The sequence below is a fragment of the Danio aesculapii genome, chromosome 4 (assembly GCF_903798145.1).
Source record: "Danio aesculapii chromosome 4, fDanAes4.1, whole genome shotgun sequence".
NCBI classification, from domain to species: Eukaryota; Metazoa; Chordata; class Actinopteri; order Cypriniformes; family Danionidae; genus Danio; species Danio aesculapii.
In genome coordinates this window covers 1,472,517-1,496,048 of record NC_079438.1, presented here as the reverse complement: position 1 = coordinate 1,496,048, position 23,532 = coordinate 1,472,517, and the positions used below count along the sequence as shown (strand labels likewise).

At 40.5% G+C, this 23,532-nt stretch overlaps 1 protein-coding gene across 1 annotated transcript in view; it reads left to right on the top strand.

Annotated features, from left to right (window-relative positions):
* Positions 1-22,429, top strand: part of trim24 (tripartite motif containing 24) — a 32,639-nt gene extending 10,210 nt beyond the window's left edge. The window contains exons 4-12 of the mRNA XM_056455183.1: positions 190-191; positions 265-379; positions 1,875-1,929; positions 5,039-5,174; positions 13,930-14,153; positions 17,671-17,803; positions 18,804-18,878; positions 20,207-20,353; positions 20,955-22,429. Coding sequence (XP_056311158.1) covers positions 190-191; positions 265-379; positions 1,875-1,929; positions 5,039-5,174; positions 13,930-14,153; positions 17,671-17,803; positions 18,804-18,878; positions 20,207-20,353; positions 20,955-21,281 — 1,214 coding nt within the window. The 3' untranslated portion in view covers positions 21,282-22,429. The remainder of the gene's footprint in view (positions 1-189; positions 192-264; positions 380-1,874; positions 1,930-5,038; positions 5,175-13,929; positions 14,154-17,670; positions 17,804-18,803; positions 18,879-20,206; positions 20,354-20,954) is intronic.
* Positions 22,430-23,532: the final 1,103 nt, after the last annotated feature.

The window sequence follows — 23,532 nt, the reverse complement described above, 5'->3', positions numbered from 1 at the left end:
ATATATATATATACGTGTATATATATATATATATAAATATAAATAATTATTTATTTTTAAATATATATATATATATATATATATATATATATATATATATATATAAATAAATAACTATATATATATTTATTTATTTATTTACATATACATATCAATATACAATATAATTCTTCCCTTTGATCCTGACAGCTGTAAAATAAAAATAAATAATCATGTGAAAATAATAATTTTCAGCTTCAAATAATGCAAAATGACCTTTTTCAGCAAAACATGCAGGCCACGTCATACCTGAACCGGAGATGTGACCCCAGTGCACTGATGTCTGCGCAAAGACCCAGCTACATGCACACACACCTCCCTATGCCCACTGAGACAACTGGTAGAGTACAGCTTATCTGCACCAATCAATGCCTGACGTGTGTTTTACAGGTGCCATAGAATGCATTAATGAAATGTTAGATTGCTCTCTGATATCTAAATAGAAGGTAATTGGCTTAGGTAAGTGCAAAAAATCCCTAGAAGCTTTTTTATGGGTCCATTTCCAACCCTAAGAATTGGCGCTAATATGCGATGGATGCTTTTGACCATATTTGGAAGGGTCATGAATATTAAATTGTGATTATAATTAGTGAGTGCCATATCTTTACGCCACCAGAAATTATTTTTATCCTGAGTATATCCTGAAGATGATGTATGTGGTTTATGTTAAATAATTAATTAATTTATTAATTTAACGTTGTGGTTTTAAGCTATATGAAATAATGTTGTCACGATACTGGAAATCGGCACCAATCAGTACAGAAATTTTAAAAACGTCCATTTCCCACCAACATTTGAGCGCTCAACAGAAATGACTGTGATTGGCTGTGAAGGTCATCAGGTCACCGAACTTACCGCTGTTAACCACAGATACAGGGAAACTGGAGCGTTTTTAAAGCCGCGTCGATCAGCTGTTCTGTCTAGAAGCTGACATACGAGCGATCCGCTGATGTATCGACTGATCTCCGCTTCTTTGAAACACTTCAGTGTCCCTGCATCTGTGTCTACGCTCAATCAACAGCGGTGACTTCGGTAAACTGATGACCTTCACATCGCTTAAATGTTCGCGGGAAATGGAGGTTTTTATAAAATGTCAGTATCGATTGGTACCGAATTCCAGTATCTTACAACACTAATATGTAACCATCAGCAGGAATTAATCTAAACCGATGAGTTTATAGCCATTTTCATTTCCCTCCAGAAAAATCACAGTAAGAGCTGAGTGATGTGATGCATAATCGTGCACTAAACACTTATATTCAGACGATTACATGTGTCTGTTGCCTCATTACAAACATATATACGGCAAATTTCACAATATAGATGTTAAACTACATTTTCTAATCCGTATATCCTGCGTTTTGCTGTGAACAGATGAGATTACATGGTCAGGTATGGCTGCTTGCCTCACAGAACTGCTTACTCATCCTTAAAAGTTTTCCAGTTTTCAAAATAAAAGTCCCACATACATTGTAAGTAAAATTCAAGTTTAGATATACATAAAAATAAGGGAAAATTGGTAATTGTTGTAATGTCACTAGGAAATGCTGTCGCCAATGAAACGCTGCCTAGGTGTACATATTAATGATCCTGTCTGAATCGTCAAGACGTCGGGGTTTTGCAAACGGGATTTACATAAGAACTAGAAAACAATTGGGTTTGAGGGTTACAGAGCGGCCATTTTCATGCACTGAATTTCAATTATTTAGCTTTTCTTTGATACATCCAGATTTTCTGTGGCACCTTTAAAAAATAAAGGCTTTCAGTCTAGTTTATCTGTTTGTCCAGTGCTGCCTATATCACTGAGTATGGTCTTGATTTTATTGGACTTTTAGCACAAGGAAGACAGTTTTCTCAGATGTCCGTCACCTCATCGGAACCAAAGACCAGGTACATTTTTCTGAAACGCTTCTGCTAACTCGAGGTTTAGAGCTTTTGAGTCATTAGCCGCATTTCCACTGTCGGGCCAGTGCGAGCCAGGGCTTTAATCGGGCCAGGCCGGGCCAATAGCCCGGGAGGTTGAGAAATGAGGCAGAAATCATGTCGCGTTTCCACTGTCGGGCTAGTTGCTCGCAGCGCGTCACCCAAACACCGCCCCTAGAACGTCCCCCGAATCAAACGTCACACAACCCGTCACACAACCCGCCCACTTCAGCGGGAACAAAAAACTCAAATTATAACCACAAACACAACCTGGCATCACTACGAGAGCTGGAAGATGGAAAACACCGAAGCGATTGCTTTTTTACTGTTTGTGGTCTGTTGGTGTAAGGCCAGACAGCGATCCCTGGATAAGGACATTCGAGTTCGGCGGCATTTACTTTGAACACAGATTTTTCTTAGTGAGTTGATCAAGCGCGATAGCCAAACAAATGTAAGGGAAGAAAGCATCTTGTCTCCTCTTTACCTGACAGGAAAACTCCGCCTTTGTACGTAACCCCGCCCCGAAGCCCCAGTTGGCCCTCCTTGGCCCAAGGTATTCGGCGGGCCGAAAAAGGCCGGACGCTGGCCCAAAGGAAGCCCCGCTTTGGCTCGATTACGTCCCGGAAGTGATAGTGGAAACGCGACTGGCCTTGGCTCGCCCTGCCTCGCTCGCTTTAGGCGCGATAGTGGAAACGCTGCTATTATGTGCTTGTCCTCAGTTCTCGAAATGCTTAATTTAGATTAGATTCACTCCATGGTGGTTTTGCTTCTTTTGATGAACATATACACACATGTGGAAGAATGTTGCGAACCAGACAACTGATGGTAACCACTGACTTCCATAGCAGGAATCAAAGGTAATAGTTCCCATCAGCTGTTTAGTTCCTGAGATTTGTCAACTACCTCCAATCATACTGTACTGAATCCGTTCAAGATCAGTTTTTTACTACACATATTTTACATTTCGCAAAAGGTACTTGAATAACCAGCATATGACTGTAAAATCTGATGATCGATCGACTTTTATTTGTTATCATTTATGATTTAAAAGCTACTTTTGGAGAGCGCAAAGAAATGTTGACCGCGTTTATTTTGCTAGCCCGCATTGTTACTCTTTAGGTGAACGACTAATCTAGTGTAAGTTAATCCACTGAAAAACAGTTCGTTTTGGTAATCTTTAATCAAAGTCTGAGCATTTTCTTCACCGTTTGGAGGGGCGGTCCTTCTCTGATGATGTCAGTTTGACACCGTATTCTTAGCCACTCCCCTCTTGTAGTTAGTTTGCTACAAGGGAATGGTGCACAAATAGAAAAGCGTCGAACTTGGGTTGATGTCAGTATGTCAACGATCCAAAGCACACCAGCAAATCCACTTTTGAGTGGCTGAAGAAAAGCAAAATAAAGACTTTAGAGTGGCCTAGTCAAAGTCCTGACCTGAATCCTATTGAGATGGGCGACGTTAAAAAGGCGATTCATGCTCGAAAACTCCTTCAATGTGGCTAATTTACTACAATTCTGCAAGGATGAGTTGACCAAAACTCCTCCACAACGCTGTAACAGACTTATTGCAAGTTATGGAAAGAGCTTGACTGCAGTTGCTGCTGCTGAGGGTGGATCAAGGTTTAGGGTTTTTTCACACAGAGACACAATATTTTAAGCCACACCCCTCTGATAGTTAGTTTGCTACAAGGGAATGGTGCACAAATAGAAAATCCCTGCCCCCATTCAATATTCAGTTTCATCAGGCAGTATATTAACACACTGAAATAAAAGCCTCAGCTATTTCCGCTTGACGCTAACTATAAAGCATATGTGGAAGTTTGAATACAACTAGACAACATTTTTATAAGGAGAGCACTTTGATGGACATTATTAAAAAGGTACCACCAGTAAAAATCTTAAATTATTTATCAAAAATTGAACTGAAAAATCATATTTGACTTTGAATATATTTTTGTCTGAATTTTATTTATTTATATTTTATATATTTGTCTTTTTATTGCGATACGATTTTGTTTTTATCATGTAATACTTTTTATGTATCTCCATTTTGCCATGAAATAGCCATAAGCTGCTGATGTGGCAATAAATAAATAATCAACACTACTAAATTCGCTCGGTCCGCTTCACGCAAACTATAAAGGGTTCGTTAACTCCTGAATTAATATAATTCTGTCATCAGTCATTCACCCCAAAATGCTAAATGACTATTTCCAGGATATTTCTGTGGAGACAGTTATTTGGCATTTTGCTCTTGAACTTGGGTTGATGTCAGTATGTCAACGATCCAAAACACACCAGCAAATCCACTTTTGAGTGGCTGAAGAAAAGCAAAATAAAGACTTTAGAGTGGCCTAGTCAAAGTCCTGACCTGAATCCTATTGAGATGGGCGACGTTAAAAAGGCGATTCATGCTCGAAAATCCTCCAATGTGACTGAATTACAGCACTTCTGCTAACATGAGTGCGCCAAAATTCCTCCACAGCGCTGTAACAGACTTATTGCAAGTTATGGAAAGCGCTTGATTGCAGTTGCTGCTGCTAAGGGTGGCCCAACCAGTTATTGGTTTAGGGGCAAACACTTTTTCACAAACACAGAGACACAATATTTTTAGCCACACCCCTCTTATGGATAGTTTGCTACAAGGGAATGGTGCACATACAGAAAAGCCCTGCCCCCTATTCAATATTCAGTTTTATTAGGAAGTACATGAACATACTGAAATAAAAGCCTCAGCTATTTCCGCTTCACGCTAACTGTGAAGCGTATGTTAACTTCTGAATTAGCATTATTCTGTCATCAGTCATTCACCCCAAAATGCTATTTGGCATTCTGCTCTTGACATGACCCAAACAGATGCAGGAACAGATCATGTGGTAGTTCCTATGGGAGGGCTTTCTGCTCTTTGGAAAGCCAGAAGATGACGTTATCTGCTCTTGGTATCTTTGCTCATTAGTTATGTAAATAAGCTGTCGCATCTGGTTTTCTAATTGGCACAGAACCTTTGACTCCCTTCTGCAGGTTTGCTAGATTCGCACATTAGTAATAAAGGACAATGTCATTATGTTTTCTCCAAGCTCTGTCTCCTGGAAGCGTGCAGAAGCCCCTCAGAGTGGCCCCTCAAACCCTTCCACCAAGAGGAGGCGCAGGTCATCTCCAGGACCGGTCATCGTCATCAAAGATGAACCAGAGGATGACGATGAAGTTCGTTTTGTAAGTTGTTCTGTTTCTTTGTTCTTATTTAGCACCAGATCAAAAACAGAAAACAATAACCTGTCGAAAGTGCTTTTTCTGTTGAGACGGAATGAAAAAAGAAAATTCTGTCGTTGTCTCAAACCTGCATGAGTTTAATGCTGTGCAAAACAAACAAACAAATCAATACAATGGTTTGGAATAATAAAACAAATTATATCAGGTTATCTCTAAAATGAATGGGTCTTATTCACTAGCCATGTGTCCACATGAACTAATTCATAAAATGTGCAACAATTCAAAAACAACCCTACATATAATTAGATGTTATTTAGATGAAAGATGAAAAGAAATAAAACGTGTGTGTATATATATGTATATGTGTATATATATGTATATGTGTGTATATATATGTATATGTGTATATATATGTATGTATATATGTGTATATATATGTATGTATATATGTATGTATATATGTATGTGTGTGTATATATATATGTGTGTATACATGTATATGTGTGCATAAATATATATATATATATATATATATATATATATATATATATATATATATATATATATATATATATACACACACACACATATGCATACATACATACATACATACATACATATATATACACACACACAAATTTACACACACATACATATACACACGGACACACGCATACATACATACACACACACATACATACATACATACATACATATACATATACATGTAAATACATGTGTGTGTATATATGTATATGTGTGCATATATATATATATATATATATATATATATATATACACACACACATATATATATATATATATATATATATATATATATATATATATATATATATATATATATATATATATACACACACACATATATATATATATATATATATATATATATATATATATATATGTATGTATGTATGTATGTATGTATGTATGTATGTATGTATGTATGTATGTATGTATGTATGTATGTATGTATGTATGTATGTATGTATGTATGTATGTATGTATGTATGTATGTATGTATGTATGTATGTATGTATGTATGTATGTGTATGTATGTATGCGTGTGTCCGTGTGTGTATATATATATATATGTATGTATGTGTGTGTATATATATATATATATGCTGTATAGAAGTGTCTTGAAAAATATCTAGTCTAATATTATTTACTGTCATCATGGCAAAGATAAAATAAATCAGTTATTAGAGATGAGTTATTAAAACTATTATGATTAGAAATGTGTTGAGGAAATCTCTCCGTTAAACAGAAATTGGGGGAAAAACTAAACAGGGGGGCGAATAATTCCAACTTCAACTGTATATATATATTACAGTTTATATACATATATAGTGGTGTGAAAAAGTCTTTGCCCCCTGACTGATATCTTTTTTGTTTTTCATGTTTGTCACACTTTAATATTTCAGATCATCAAACAAATTTAAATATTAGTCAAAGAGCACAGTGACAACAAAAGACCCCACAACAGCATCCAAAGAAATGCAGGCCTCACGTGCCTCAGTTAAGGTGAGTGTTCATAAAAAAAAGAGACTGGGCAAAAATGGTTTGCATGGCAGAGATCCTAGAGGAAAACCACTGCTGAGCAAAAAGGCTCGTCTCAGTTTTCCCAGAACACATCTTGATGATCCCCAATTTTTGGGGGGAAAATAATCTGTAACACCACAAAACAACATCATGTCAACAGTAAAATGTGGTAGTGTGATGGTCTGGGGACCATCAGGACCCAGAAGACTTGCTGTGATAATATAGAACCATGAATTCAGTGTACCAAAGTTCAGCTGTGCACCTGAAGGAGGATGTCCAACCATCTATTAGTGACCTCAAGCTGAAGTGAACTTGGGTTATCGTCAGTATGACAATGATCCAAAGCACACCAGCAAGTCCACTTTTGAGTGGCTGAAGAAAAGCAAAACGAAGACTTTGGAATGGCCTAGTCAAAGTCCTGACCTGAATCCAATTGAGATGGATGACCTTAAAAAGGAGACTCATGCTTGAAAACCCCTCCATGTGGCTGAATTGCTACAATTCTGCAAAGATGAGTGGGCCAAAACTCCTCCACAGTGCTTTAACAGACTCATTGCGAGTATAGGAAAGTGTCCCAACCCTAGCATTATTAGGTTTAAGGGGCGAACGCTTGTTCACACAGAGCTATTTAGTTTTGTATTTTGTTTTGCCTTAATAATAAAAACCTTTGTTTCAAAACTGCATGCTGTGTTTACTTGTGTCGTCTTTGACTAATATTTAAATTTGTTTGATTATCTGAAACTTTAAAGTTTGACATGCATGCAAAAAAATAGGAAACCAATAAAGGGGGCAAAAACTTTTTCACACCATATATATATATATTTAGAGGTCCAAACAACTGTTATAAAGGATGCTTATTCTCTGAAATTGTGTTTAGAGGCATGATAACTGTAACTGTGCATTTTTGAGAGCATAAGGCAGGGGTGGGCAAACTCGGTCCTGGAGGTCCGGTGTCCTGCACAGTTTAGCTCCAACACTAATCAAACACACCTGAACAAGCTAATCAGTATCTGCAAGATCACTAGAAATCTATAAGCAGGTGTGTTTGATTAGAGTTGGAGCTAAACTGTGCAGGACACCGGCCCTCCAGGACCGAGTTTGCCCACCCCTGGCATAAGGATATGTTTCATGGGAGTGGTGAATGGCTATTCCCGATCACGCCGAACGTGATTTTTGCAGCGAGCAGTGCCTTTTTTTAAATTGACATCGAGTGTTTTGCGTGCCGTTTATGTGCTCCATGCATGTCTTGCGTTCATCTGCTGTGACTCGCATTTTGACAGAGCGCTCTGTGCGCCTGCAGAAAAAGTCAACTTTAAGGAGAACCCGAGCATCTAGACCAATCTCGGTCCAGGAGCACCGGAGTCCCTCCAGGGTTTAGCTCCAACTTGCCTCAAAACACCTGCCTGGGTGTTTCAAGTATACCTAGTAAGACCTTGATTAGCTCGTTCAGGTGTGTTTGATTAGAGTTGGAGCTAAAATCTGCAGGACACCGGCCCTCCAGGAACAAGTTTGGTGACCCCTGACCTAGACCGTTGATACAGTGGTTTCCTAGGATTATAAAAATACTGTGCTCCGCTCTCTTGAAAAGAGTCTTTTCCAAAGTCAACACCAATGCATAATTCATCATTTGTCTTATAATTTTCTCCGGACTAATGCTGCGTTGTGGGAACCCTTCATATGAAGCTGGTTTGGGCGTGTATTATGCAAATGACTACTTTTATGCACGATGACGCTCCTTTAGAAGACTCCAGCTTTACTAACAGAAGAAAGAGATGAGGAGCAAACTCATGTGCGTGTTCAAAGAGGCGGAAAGTTCTTGCGAGAAGTTCAGACATGCGTATAAATACAAAAAAAACGTACGTAATTATTAGTGAACGAGACCCAATGTTTGTTTGTATGTGTGTTTTGGGAGATTTTGTCTTGAAAATATTAACTTGGTCTCCAACTCTACATATTTTCGACCATCTCTGCCTCCTGAATCATACATTAAGCTTAAATGATCATGAAATAATGAAGTCTTCATCTTTTCGTGTGTTTACTCTTCTACGATAAACAAACATTTACGTAAAACAGCATCTATTTTCGGCATTATTTGTATTTTCAAAGTAATACAGCGTGTCTCTACTTTCTGGTCAACTCCGTTACATCGGTTTTAAAGGCAGACCACTAACGCACTGATAGAAAAAGCATGTGACTTGCTCCAAGTGATGTCACTTCCTTAATTTACTTAATTGAGGCGTTTCATTAATCTTCTCAGTCATTTTCAGCTTAGTCCCCCTTTATTAATCAGTGGTCACCCTACTGAAAAAAACAGCTTAAACCAGCCTAGGCTGGATGGCTGGTTTTAGCTGGTCGACCAGGCTGGTTTTAGAGGGGTTTTGGCAACTTCCAGGCTGGTCTTAGCTGGTCAGGCTGGGAGACGACCAGCTAAAACCAGCTTGACCAGCTTTGTCAGGCTGGGAGCACAGCTTAAACCAGCTATGTCCAGCTTAAACCAGGCTGGTCAGGCTGGTTTTAGCTGGATTTAGCTGGTCATTTTCCAGCCTGACCAGATAAGACCAGGCTGGAAATAGCTGGAAACCAGCCTGGAAATGGCCAAAACCCCTCTAAAACCAGGCTGGTCAACCAGCTAAAATCAGCCAACCAGCCTAGGCTGGTTCAAGCTGGATTTTTCAGCAGGGCACCACAGCGGAATGAGCTGCCAACTTATCCAGCATATGTTTTATGCAGCGTATGCCCTTCCAGCTGCAACCCAACTCTGGGAAACACCCATACACGCTTGCTTTCATACACACTCCTACACTACGACCAATTTAGCTTATTCAATTCCCCTATTCACCCTATTCACCGCGTACGAGTGGGCGCAGCCATTTTAATCATTTTGGCTCGAAACTTCCGGTCTCATTCACTTCCATTCATTTTTAGACGTTAAGAACAGCTCGTTTTGCTGCTTGGTGTTGCAAACTGATATTTTCTTCTTATATTATTTTACTTCGTCTGTATTGTCATGCAAACACTTGTTTGTAGAGTAAGTAGTTTGACCGTTTTTTGCCGTTTATTATTCCTAGTCATTTCTCCCATAGGCAACTGAATCGGAAGTTCTAAAACAATCGCAAAAACGAGCGCACTTCCGCATTGAACAATAAGGTCAATAGCGCATGTGTTTGGACTGTGGGGGAAACCGGAGCACCCGAAGGAAACCCACACGAACTCGGGGAGAACATGCAAACTCGACACCGAAACGCCAACTGACCCAGTCGGAACTCGAACCAGCGACCTTCTTGCTGTGAGGCCACAGTGCTACCCACTGCGCCACCGCGACACCCTATTCTTCTCATTACTCGCGCAAAATATTTAGGATACAGCAATAGTAGTGTTACGATTTAATAAGAGGTCTAGGGAGAGCAAACCTAACGTTTAGAATATATTATCACTGAAGAAAATGGATGGAAATAAACAACCTTAACAGTTAATTCGTTTATAACGAAATAAAAAAGGGTTTAGGAAAACAAAATAGACGCATGTGTGCGCTTTGTACAATGCATTTAAAGATAATGTTAGCAAACAGAAATATAATCAAACCAAAAGTCACAGGGGAAAGAGGAACTCGAGTGGCGCCAAAGCAAAGAGTTAAACAAAACCAAAAACCGCCTAAACTAGAAAACAAGATCCCCCTCTAATCGTACTAATGAAAATCAAAATGAGAAACTGAAATCGTCAGCGTATGCGACGCCAATGAAGCGCACTCGCTAAAATAATAAACAAAATACAAAAAGCGGCGCTCACCCACTTACCTAGCGTTTCTAAACAATTCAAATTACTACGTGCAAAATGTTAGCGATGTGACGTTGTGCGCCAAGGTGTCGAAGCATGTTAAAACGATACATCTTGCAGTGAAGCAGTGTACCGGAGCTTGATTCGTTTTGTCATCATCACGTGATCAGTGACGTCCAAAGCTTCATTTTCGCCTATACCCACGTGACGGCTTCGAATTTTGATTCAAACGCCCTCATGGGTTAGTAACGTGTATAGCGAATGATTAGGCGTCGGTTACATACGTTTCTACTGTTTCAAAGCACTGCGCCGGTCCCACGCACCAGTAATTAAACTAAATTACAATAGTAATTCATAGTAAAAAGGTTTTGAGCTATACTAAAGCGTATTTTTTTGCTACTATCTTTAAAGAAGGCCACTGCAAATTGTAGTATAGTGTTTAACGGAGGCCAGCCGGCGAGTGCGAACCGAAAGTATCTCTCTCGTAGCTTCCTCCTTAGAGCATTCGCCTCCCATGCAGGAATCGCCGGTTCGATCCCCGTTTGGAACGAGTGAGTGGGTGAAGGACTAGTTGGAATACGATACATGTAAATACTTTTGAATACCTTGGATTTTACTTCAGTCATCGGCGGTGTAATGTAACACACATTATATGTAAAAACTACAGTAATTTGTTTATATTACTGTTGTTGTATTACTACATTGAGTTGGTCAGTTGTGAACATTTGACAATTTTGCAGTGCTTTCCCACACTTTAACCAGCAGAGGTCCTCAGCGAGCTCTGATTTAGAAAGCTTCGAGTAACGAACCTTTTTTCCGATACAATTGAGTCGAGCGCTTGACTGGTTCAGAAAGCTTAATTTTACCATCACTGCAAAATGTGTGTCGCGCGACTTGGTAACCTGTTCCTTTTTCCCCAAAAAGGAATGATAAACTCTTAAACCATATTGAATTTAATTTACAGTTGTGTAGAATAATTCAGAGACACGGAACAAAACATAATACGTAATCAGAAATGAACGTACACCACATAAACCCACACACACACAGAACTGACAAACAAGGCGCGCCGGTCAAATTTCAAGTCCGCGGAACGAAGCCTGATTGGTCCACGAGGAAACGCCCTGATGTGGAGTGACTGGCTCGGGATCCAATCAGGAGGTAGCTGAGAGAGAGAAAATAGCGGAACAAAAGGTGATAGGGCGAGACGAAGAGCGAATGACAGACTAGAGCTGCATCCCAAATGGCGCACTATGTACTTATGCACTTACATACTCAACAGCATAGTATATGTATGTAGTGTCGTCCCAGATGGAACACTAATGTTTTTTATACTAAGCGGAAATTCAAACCGTTTCTCCGATGACGTTTGACGGTTGCCGAATTAGTGAAATAAATCACCAAACTACCAAATAAAACCTGCCTTGAGTATAACCGCATTCACCATCAGGAGGCGCTATAATCACTCTCGTAGGAGAATTTTGCTTTCACAATCCAAAATAAATAAAGTTATCCAATGATAGCTCCGCCCCTTAAGCTATGTGAGCAAAACTGCGGTCGTTGGCTGCGACCGAAACCGCCTACTACTCAGTAGGTACTGCATTTGAATTTAAACGTACAACTCGGCCGTTAGAAAAGTACGTTCTATACAGTATAAATGTGAAAAGTATGAATGGAATTCGGACGTACTACATCCGCCATTTTGTCATGGTCACGTGAACTACCTGCGTCAGTTGCGTCGCTTCACTCCCATTCATGAATTCTCGCGCGGAGCATCATAAGATAGCGCAGCGTGCGTGGGATGCGCACTTCAGAATCTCGCCGGAAGTAGCAAGTCATCCGTGTACTTCTCGCATACTGATTTTCGAATTCTGTGAATTCGGACACACTACTCGGCTCGCATACTGATTTTAACATACTATATAGTATTGAAGTATGCAGTTTCGGACGCAGTCATTGAGTGCGTGAAGTGTTCATCATTACCCCCTTAATTTTACCCTAACCCTTGCACTATTTATACTACAAAATGGCGGAGAATAGTGCACAAGTATGCGATTTAGGACGCACCTTAGGAGAGAGAGCGAGGGGAGACAATAGGTGCGTCCCAAATCGCATACTTATGCACTATTGTACGCCATTTTGTAGTATAAATAGTGTAAGTAGTGCGTTTACACTGAAAACTTTACAAATAATAAGTGCACTTTAAATACCCGGATGATGCACTCTTACAGCCGCTAAAATGAAGTGTGTAAGGATGGACACGTCACGCACTCGCAGCTTTGCTCACGTAGCAAAAGGGGCGGAGCTATCCGGCGCACATGTTGGATAACTTTATTTATTTTGGATCTCGAACCAGAAAATTCTCCTACGAGAGTGATTATAGCGCCTCCCGATGGTGAATGCGGTTATACTCAAGGCAGGTACTATTTGGTAGTTTGGTCGTTTATTTCACTAATTCGGCAAACGTCATCAGGGAAACGGTTTGAATTTCCGATTAGTAAAAATACATTAGTGTTCCATTTGGGAAGACACTACATACATACACCATGCTGTTGAGTGTGTAAGTGTATAGTGTGCTATTTGGGACGCAGCTCATGAGAAACAGAGCGGGAAAAAGCACTAAAATCCAAACTCCCACGAACCGCAACAAGTAGATTATTAGTTATCAACTCTGTAACTTCTTATTAAAATCTCTAATATGATGGAAAATGCATCAAAGTCTGTTTTAGACATGTCATGTGGAGGCTGGTTTGAGGTTAGCATCGTAAGCTAAAGCACAAAATGGTGGAAAATGTCAAGTCTCTTACTGCCAGCTCAATTAGACAGCAATTAGTAGCCGAATCAAACGTTCAATATCACATTTTAAGCATTATTCATTAATAAGAACTATGAATGAAGTATTTGTTGGATGATTTCAGTTTAAGAAAATAAACACAATTTAATCAAAAGCTATTTTAAAACACAAAATGGTGGACAACTCTGTTAGTCAGCTCTGTTACAGCTGAAAACGTTTAGCAATAAGTCAAACTAGGCAGCACGGTGGCTCAGTGGGTAGCACTGTGGCCTCACAGCAAGAAGGTCGCTGGTTCGAGTTCCGGCTGGTCAGTTGGCGTTTCAGTGTGGAGTTTGCATGTTCTCCCCATGCTCGAGTGGGTTTCCTCCGGATGCTCCGGTTTCCCCCACAGTCCAAACACATGCGCTATAATGGAATTGAATAAGCTAAATTGTCCGTTGCGTATATGGAAATGAGTGTGTATAGGTGTTTCCCAGTGCTGGGTTGCAGCTGGAAGGGCATCCGCAGTGTAAAACATATGCTGGATAAGTTAGCGGTTCATTCCGCTGTGGCGACCGCTGATTAATAAAGGGGCTAACCGCATTTTTCGAGGATCTCTGACGTTTGTTTCATATCCCTCCGCAGGTGAACACCAGTGCTAAAGCTAGTCTTCCAGACAGCACAGGGGTTCAGTCTCAGTCTGTACAGCAGGGTGAGCAGCAGTCGGAGAAGACCCCGGAGGCAGACGAAGACCCGAATGAGGACTGGTGCGCGGTGTGCCAGAACGGAGGAGAGCTGCTCTGCTGCGACAAGTGTCCCAAAGTCTTCCATCTCGGCTGCCATGTCCCCACTCTGACTGCGTCTCCGAGGTAAATGACACGCAGCTAAAACTGTTCCCGCTGGGAAAACACTCAAGTAGATGGCGATTGCGGTTTGTTCAAATCACTTATTTAAAATGAGCTGGGGGTGGCGCAGTGGCTCAGTGGTTAGCACAGCAAGAAAGTCTCTGGTTCGAGTCCCGGCTGGATCACTTGGCATTTCCTTGTGGAGTTTGCATGTTCTCCCCATGTTGGCACAGGTTTCCTCCAAGTGCTCCGGTTTCCCCAACAGTCCAAACACATGCGCGTTAGGGGAATTGGGTAAGCTAAATTACTAGTGTATATGTGTGTGTGTGTGCGTGTGTGTGTGTGTGAATGAGTGTGTATGGGTGTTTCCCAGTACTTGGTTGCAGCTGGAAGCGCATACGCTGCGAAAAACATGTGCTGGAATAGTTGGCGGTTCATTCCACCGTGGTAACCCCTAAAATAGACATCATGGAAAGTGAACGAATGAAAAATGAGCAGAATCGACACATTCTTGAGTTTGACAACTTAAATGTTGTATGGTCAATCCACTTAAATGAGTAAAAACTAATTAGTGAACTTAATTCCTTTATGTTGTCCCAACTTAAATTGATTGCGTGGAGCCCAGCATTTGTTACAGTGTAGTTAATTATTCTATTAAGCTGATTTAGATGATTAAACCGGTCCAGATTTAAAGGTATTTTAAAGGTCAGCTTAAAACACAGTCGAGCAGTTGAATCTACATTGAATTATCAATTTAATTGATATTCAATATTTATAACTGAATACAACTGTTATTTTTCTTTAGTAAATGTTCTGTCGTTAGGGCCGGATTATGGGCACATGCCCAGGGGCCCGTGCGCACTTGGGGCCCCTGCGAGGGAGGAAAAATGCCGATTTGTAGTGTCTATTTAGGCTAAGTGCAAATAGCACACCTCGTTGGAATAAGCTAGTTGATTGAGTTTGATTGACAGATACAACATAACTAAAGAGCGCACTGACCGCAGCGTAAGTGGCGTGTCTCGTAAAGCGCATGGGAACATGTTTTGATGCGATCGATCATGAACCCGGTTTGAATCCAGCATCTGATGGACTTTCTTTTTTTTACCCCCACTACATATCAGATTTTGCCTACTCTTCATCACGAGGAAGCCAAGTAGGAATCATTAATAAGTGTGTGTATTATGGAGGACTCGGATTCATAGGGAGAGATGTATCCAAATCATTATAAGTTTGTAGAAGTTACACATTAAAAATACCCTTAAATATTAATATTTAGCACTGCTTCGGTGAACTTGAACAAGTAAACTAAAATCAATTAATTTTCAGTAGTTTTATTAGTATTTTTATTTCAAAGTGTGCTTTAAATGCTTTAAAAACAAGTTAAATCTTTTAGACTAGAAATATTTGTAGTGTATATCATTTATTTTAAAAATGCGGGCAATAACGTAGATTAATTTTATTTAAAAATATTATATTAATCTTGTTTTTTAATTCAACTATAGGGGTGCGGCGGTAGGGGGCATTGTGCCCAGGGGCCTCTGAGTTCTTAATCCGGGTCTGTCTGTTGTATATATTTTGTGCCGTTGCTGGTACTTATTTTTTCTTTCTTGTTGACTGACTGTTCATGTATATTTAATATTATTTGAGTTTTATATTAGTTAGACCAGACATTTTGTGACATTTAATGGATTAATGTTGTTGTTTTTATAATAATAATAATAATAATAATAATAATGAGTATATTTGTTAGAACTTGCTAAAAAGTTATGTCACATGCTAAAAAGTACATGAGTTACTTATTTTGCATCGATAAAATGAAATTAAACAAATAAATAATAATATAATTATTATTTTATTTATTGAGATAATCATAAACTAAAAAAAAAGAATCCTGTGGAAAAGAAACGTGTTGATCCATGATCAGCGTGTCCGCGGGGTCTTGAGTATTAAAAGTTGATCAATCAATTAAAAAATTAAGGCTCTTAAAAGGTATTAAAAAGTCTTAATCGCGTTTTTACGGAGTCTTAAATTTTGTCCGAAGTGTTTGACCCGAAAAAAAAGCATAAATATATTTATTTTCCTCCTAATATTAACAACGGCGTGCTCGATCCACATGATTGTTTTCCTTGTTTTAATATGATCAACGTAAAGCTGGAGCCTGAGGACAACACAATCTCACGGCAACTCGTAGCTTTTTGATTTAGTGGCTAATTCATGTAAATTCGCATGATGTCTTTCGTACAATTTAGTACAATTTGCTTATCCACCAATGACGGTTGGGTTTAGGGGTGTGGTTGGGTGCCACGCCTCCTTTTTTATATCATACATTTTTGTACGACTGAACTCGTACACATTAGCGTTAAACTGACAGAACGTGAAATAGTTACGTTTCCTTGTGAGATCACCTCAGTGTGGTTTGGCAGGGCATAGATGTGGGCTGCGTTCGAAACTGCCTACTACTCAGTAGGTACTGCATTCGAATTTAAACGTACAACTTGGCCGTTAGAAAAGTGCGTTCTATACAGTATGAATGGAATTCGGATGTACTACATCCGCCGTTTTGTAATGGTCGCATGACCTACCTGCGTCGGTTGCGTCGCTTCTCTCCCATTCAGGAATTCTCTGGTGGAGCATCATGGGATAGCGTAGGATGTGCACTTCAGAATCTCGTCGGAAGTAGTAAGTCATCCGGGTAATTCTCGCATACTGATGTTCGAATTCTGTGAATTCGGACACACTACTCGGCTCGCACACTGAGTTTAGCGTACTTTATAGCATGGAAGTATGCGGTATCGGATGCAGCCGTGGTCTTTCTCTCTGAGAAGGATGTCGAACTTACACTGATTAAGGCTTCTGGATCGGATGAAATGAAGAGTTTGCAATTGCGCCATCCAATGGACACAATTGGAACAGCAGTTTCTTTTATTGAAAATTTGCAGCTCATTTTTATACAGAGCCATCTCGCATCGTACATCTCACATTGTACGTTTGACATCCCGGCCATAGAGCAAAACAGATGGGAAAATGTACGTTTGCGTATTCCTAGTTAGAGAAAAAAGAGTTTAAACAGTGGCTGAAGCTGAAAACAACCGCGTAATTTATTCTTTCAAGCTTTGCTTCTTCCGAGCGAGTTCTGTTACACGTTTGTGCTCCATTGACTTCTATAACTACAACTGTTTATTAAGTTAGAGGTTTGATACTGATTAGAAGTGGCGATGAGGTCTTAAAATATTCGGAGACGGTCTTTAAAAGGTATTGAAATTCTCTTTAGGATTCCTGCATATCCCCTGATGATGTGATTAATCAGGTGGCTCATGTTATAGTCATATAGTCATAAAAAAGGACATTATTTGACAGATTTGAGTGTGATTTTAGTTTCAGTAATCATGGGAAAAGAAAAAAAAGGTCATTTGAAGATTCTTGAGTCTGTTAAAATATTCCAAAACAAGCGTTATTTTCATACAGAAGGATTTTATTTGTTGTTCTATTCAGGTCAGGCTGCCCTTGTGCTTATATATGCTGTGTTTGTGTGCATCTGTAGTGGAGAATGGTATTGTACCTTCTGCCGGGATCTTAATTCACCTGAAATGCAGTATAACGCCAATGCCGGCGGGGAATCGAAGGACCTGAAGCAGGATCTGCATTCGGAAACATTCACGCATGTGGACAGAAGAGTATGAACTGCTTCCTTTTCGCTTCGTTTCGTTTGCTGTATGCTAGCTGTTTATGGTTTTATAGTTTGAATATACACTGCCTGACACGAGTCTTGTCGTCGATCCCAGTTGCAAGAGCAGCAAATAATAACTCGACTTCTAGTTGATCATTTGAAAAGTGGCTGAAGGTGGATTTTTCTGATGTATCTTCTGTTGAACTGCATCCTGATCATCACAAATACTGCAGAAGACCTACTGGAACCAGCATGGACCAAGATTCCCACAGGTATCAGTCAAGTTTGGTGAAGGAGAAATCATGGTTTGGGGTTGCATTCAGTATGGGGTGTGCAAGAGATCTGCAACATCAACAGCCTGAGGTATCAAGACCTTTGTGCTGCCTGTTACATTACAAACCACAGGAGAGGGCAAATTCCCCAGCAGGATAGCGCTCCTTCTCATACTTCAGCCTCCACATCAAAACTCCTGAAAGCAGGTCAAGGTGCTCCAGGATTGGCCACCCCAGGCACCGATATGAACATTATTGAGCATGTCTGGGGTAAGATGAAAGGAGGAGGCGTTGAAGATGAACACAAAGAGTCTTGATGAACTCTGGGAGTCCTGCAAGAAGGCTTTCTTCGCCATTCCAGATGACTTTATTAATCTGTGATTTGAGTCATTGCAGAGATGTATGGATGCAGTCCTCCAAGCTCATGATGGAGTCAGACACAATATTCATTCTGTTTCCACTGCAGCATGACCACATATTCTATACTGGACATTATTTCTGTTCAGACCTTACTGTCCTAATTATTAATAAAAATCAAGGCATGATAATATTTTATTGTGGTCAAATAAGCGTCATCTAGAGGATTTTGCCTTTCATAAGACACTTCTGATACCAAATGATCAACTAGAAGTCAAGTTATTTTTGTTCTCCCTAATATTCGCATAGGCGACAAGACTTTTGTCAGGCGGTGTGTATATGTTTTTAATGGCATGTATGTATTGTTTGTTCCTGCAGAAATGCGAGCGACTTCTGCTTCGCCTGTACTGCAATGAGCTCAGCACTGATTTCCAGGAGCCGATAACACCGTCGGTAAGATCACGCATCAAGTGTGCTCTTTATTAACCCTTGTGTGCTGTTGGGCATCTTTTCATCCACTCATGGATGATTTTGAGTCCTGATTTGGCCACGACTTTCTCAGTTTCAGCAAATGGAGTCTCATTTTAACACTTCTATGCTTGGAAAATGTTCAAAAACTCATCGGTACACTCAAACTGACTCCCCTTTCGTTATGTTGGTGGCTGTTTTTGCCCGATTGACATGTTTTGATCATATAAAGGTGGTGCTGTTTTCTGTTTGAACCATATTGCGATGCTTTTATTCTTTCTTTTATCTCCCTTTAACCAAATATACTCGTATAGCTTTCCATATACGTCCTCCTTCCTTATATAAATGAGAATATGTACAAGGGAGTAAGAATTTTTAGATATTTGGACTAGAAACAAGATAAAATAATCCAAGTATACACACTTTAATGTATATAGTGTGCCATTTGGGACAAAACTATAGTGATGAGTCTGCGCAATAGCCTAGTGGTTAGCGCGCTGACATATGGTGCAGTAGCACCATACCTGCCAACACTCCCGTTTTTCGCGGGAGTCTCCCGTATTTCAGACCCATCTCCCGCCCATCTCCCATATTGTTCTGTCTTCCGAAAAACTCCCGAGATTCCCCCTACCCCCCCACCCCCCCTAATCTAATCTAGCCCCTGACACCCCCCCCCCCTTAACCTTATCTACATAGTCTAAGTATACACACTTTAATGTATATAGTGTGCCATTTGGGACAAAACTATAGTCATTAGTCGGCGCAATAGCCTAGTGGTTAGCGCGCTAACATATGGTGCAGTAGCACCATACCTGCCAACATTCCCAGTTTTTGTGGGAGTCTCCCGTATTTCAGACCCATCTCCCGCCCATCTCCCACATTGTTCTGTCTTCCGGAAAACTCCCAAGATTCCCCCTAAACCCCCCCCCCCCCCTACCCTACCCCCCATGCGCACCGTACCCAACACGCAACCATCTTCATACCTTCTCCACAGTTTGCGCCCCCCCCCCCCCCCCCCCCCCCCGTTCTTCACTTCGCGCGCACCCCGAGACGAGATCACCCGGATTTTATAATCCGAATGTTGGCAGGTATGAGTAGCACGTCAGGGCGTCCCGAGTTCGAATCCCGGCTTGAGGACATTTCTCTACCCTACCCCCCTCACTTGGCTTCCTTTCTCAATACTGTCCTATCTAATAAAGGCAAAAAGGCCAAAAATAAATCTTTAAAACTATATATGTAGTCCATTATTTTTCCGTTTATTAATTAGCGCTGTTTTCTTCTGTGTTCCTCTGCTTTGTGCTTCACATGTGCAGTCGATGCCGGAGTACAGTGAGATCATAAAGACCCCCATGGACCTGTCTGTGGTCAGAAGCAAGCTGGAGGGCGGCCAATACAAGAGCACTGAGGACTTTGTCGCCGACGTCAGACTGATCTTCAAAAACTGCGCAACCTTCCATAAGGTATGAGGACTTATTCAGAATATAAGAGACGATTCGGCGGTTAGGGGATTTTTTAGGGCTTGTGTCTTTTTAAAAGTTTTTTTTAGTCTCTCCTTTTCAATCTTGACTTTATATTTGTTCAATAAATAATGACAACCTGTATTTGAAGCTTAAAATACCACACGAATACTGTTTTTTAACTTTCTGAAACAGGACCCTGTTATAGGCTTTGATCCTAATTGTGCGATTTGGTGACTGTCGCTTTAAATTCAAATGAGATTGGGCTCTTTTCAGAAGAGGGCGGAGCTACAAATGCCTATGTGTCAGCATAGTGGCAGATTCAAACAGAGATTAACGTCCTATGCTAATGAGGGAGAGATGGTCACTAGTGGGCGGGGCTTTCCCCCTCTGATGACACGTACAAAGGGAGGATGTCAATCAGAGTGTTTCTGCAGACCGTTTTCATCAAGTCTGATTATAAACAATAAAATTAATTAATTTTTACTACTAGAAACTGGTAATTTTCACACACTGCTGACAGACAACGAGGTTTAAACCCCTTATAATAGTGATTTTTGCATGATAGGTCCCCTTTAATGTTGCATGTTTGTGTCGTCTGTAGGAAGACACTGAGATGGCCAGTGTCGGTGCTAATCTGGAGAGCTTCTTTGAGGAACAAGTGAAACTCCTGTATCCAGAGCGGACCTTTCCTGGCGTGAAAGAGGAGGGCATTGCTTCCGTGTGTCCTGAAGAAACCAGTCCCATCACCAAGACCCCTCCGCAGGACACTTCTCCAGCAGAGGAGACTGCGAGACCTTCCGGAGAAGATCTCCCTCTGGAGGAAGCTAACGCTAAAGAGCCGGAGGAGAAGCCAGAGAACATTAGCTCTCCTGCAGGATCTGGTCTCGCAGAGGCTGAAACGGACAGCAAAGAGACTCCAGCATCCTGAAGGAATCTTCCTCCTCCATGCTTGAAAGCAGCGGCGCACACACTCTGTCCTGGAGGGTCGCTGTCCTGCAGAGTTTAGCTCAGGATTCAGGGTTGTTATTATTATTTTGTCCCTACATTGCAAAAATGCTTATTTACGTCAAGTTTTTGTCTCGTTCGTAGTTCAGATATGTCAATATTCTTAAATCAAGAGGAATTTTCTAGACAAGTAAAGAATATTGCTTTGTTTTCAGAAATAATGAGTCAAAATGAAGTGGGGTTTTCCTTGAAACAAGCTAAATATTCTACCATTTTGCCTGATTTAAAGAAAAACTCACTTAATTTAGCCTTTTTTTTCTGAAAACAAAGCAATATTCTTTACCTGTCTAGAAAATTCTTCTCGATTTAAGACGTTTTTAGATACTTGCACTAGAAACAAGACAAAAACTCTGAGTTAAAAAGCTCTGTTTCAGCTTAAGGTCTGCAACAGATCAATAATCAATACACAAAATCTAAAGAAGGTGCTTCCAATACCTGCAACACATCATTTCACCACCACCTCATGCCCTGAGTTCACTGATGAGGGAATGAAAGAATGTATACACAGATTTGGCTGTGTTTTCCTATATTTAACCAAAACCCTATAACCTCTGCCTGAGGGAAGCAGCTCATATTCAAGTACAAGATATGAGAGATATCTGCTGTTACCTGTTTTGTTTTCATGAGAATTTATAGGGAACGAGGGGGAAGCTCCCTTCACCCTCATTACTTTAATACTGTACGAACCAGTCCATTTATTTGGGATTTTTACTTCACTGATATGTTACAATTCTATAAGATAAGACGGATAAAACCGCATCAGTGAGCTCTGTCCAACACTATATAGTTGTGTCAGTCGATTATACACGCTGCCTCTGAAACTTTTGTTCGTAATTAAAAAAATTAGATCAGGATTTTTATGTTTGTTTTCTTTTTCACATCTGTAGGGATTATTTTGAGAGGTGTTTTGACAATTCACAGCCACTGTACGAGCAAAAGACAAAAATCTAGGCCATGTCCACGCATCGTCACCTTGGAGTTGTAAGGTTCTGTCTGCGTTCTGAATGATTTTGAGATATCGAGCTTCAAAGTTTTGGCATTCCATAGCAAACAATACGTGTTAACAATTGTTTTTCAAATAAAAAGTCTTAATGTAAACAACTTCTAAAAATCCATCCCATAATGTAAACAAGTAGTTATTTAAAAAGAATAGGTCAGTAATTCAGTTTTGACAAAAATGTCAGATAGAACCTTATAACTCTAAGGTGACGACATGTATTTTCATGATCATTTCCCTGCCTTTGATTTAAAAACAAATCTCTGCCCGCATGAAAACTCAAAAACGCACTGTGATGCATGTTGAGGGCACTCCAAACCAACAGGTGGCGACACTTTTTATGCTGGCTTCACACCGAATGGGGAATTAAGTATTTGTGCAGGTTGCAAGTTTCACACAAGTCAATGCGAGCATGAGAACAGAGGCAGATTACATCCCACGGAGCAAACAATGCAAAATACGTGACTCGTTTGTCGTGAACATGCGGAAATTGCATCAATCACGTCTTTTAGAGTTCGCTAAATTTGTAGGACAACAAATAAGAAAAAAAAACGCATACAGAACTTTTGGAAGAGATGAAGACCCTGTTAAATCTTAGAACATACAGGTGAACGTTTAAAGTCAATGTGTTGTAGCGGAGGCTAGCTAGTGAAGTGCTGTGCAGGTAAACCTCACTCTTCTGACTTCTAAAGGTGCTCTAGTGACAGAAGCTAGAGGCCATGGTCTTCAGCCTTCTTGGTAGAGCTACCGACTCCCATGCGGAAGGTCACCGGTTCGATATTAGCTCGGAGCGGGTTGGATGGTGTAGGACCGGCGAGGATTACATTGGGGACGTGACCCGAATGGGAGTGAGGTTTAAGATGGTGAGTGTAGTGGAGGCTAGCTAGTAAGTGCTGTGCAGATAAACCTCACTCCTCTGACCTCTAAAGTTGCTCTAGCGACAGAAGCTGGAGGCTATGGTCTTTAGCCTTCTTGGTTGAGCAACCGACTCCCATGCGGAAGGTCGCCGGTTTGATATTAGCTCGGAGTGGGTTGGGTAGCGTAGGACCGGCGGGGTTACATTAGTGTCGTGACCTGAATGGGAGTGAGGTTTAGGGGGGTGAGTGTAGTGGAGGCCAGCTAGTGAAGTGCTGTGCAGGTAAACCTCACTCCTCTGACCTTTAAAGGTGCTCTAGCG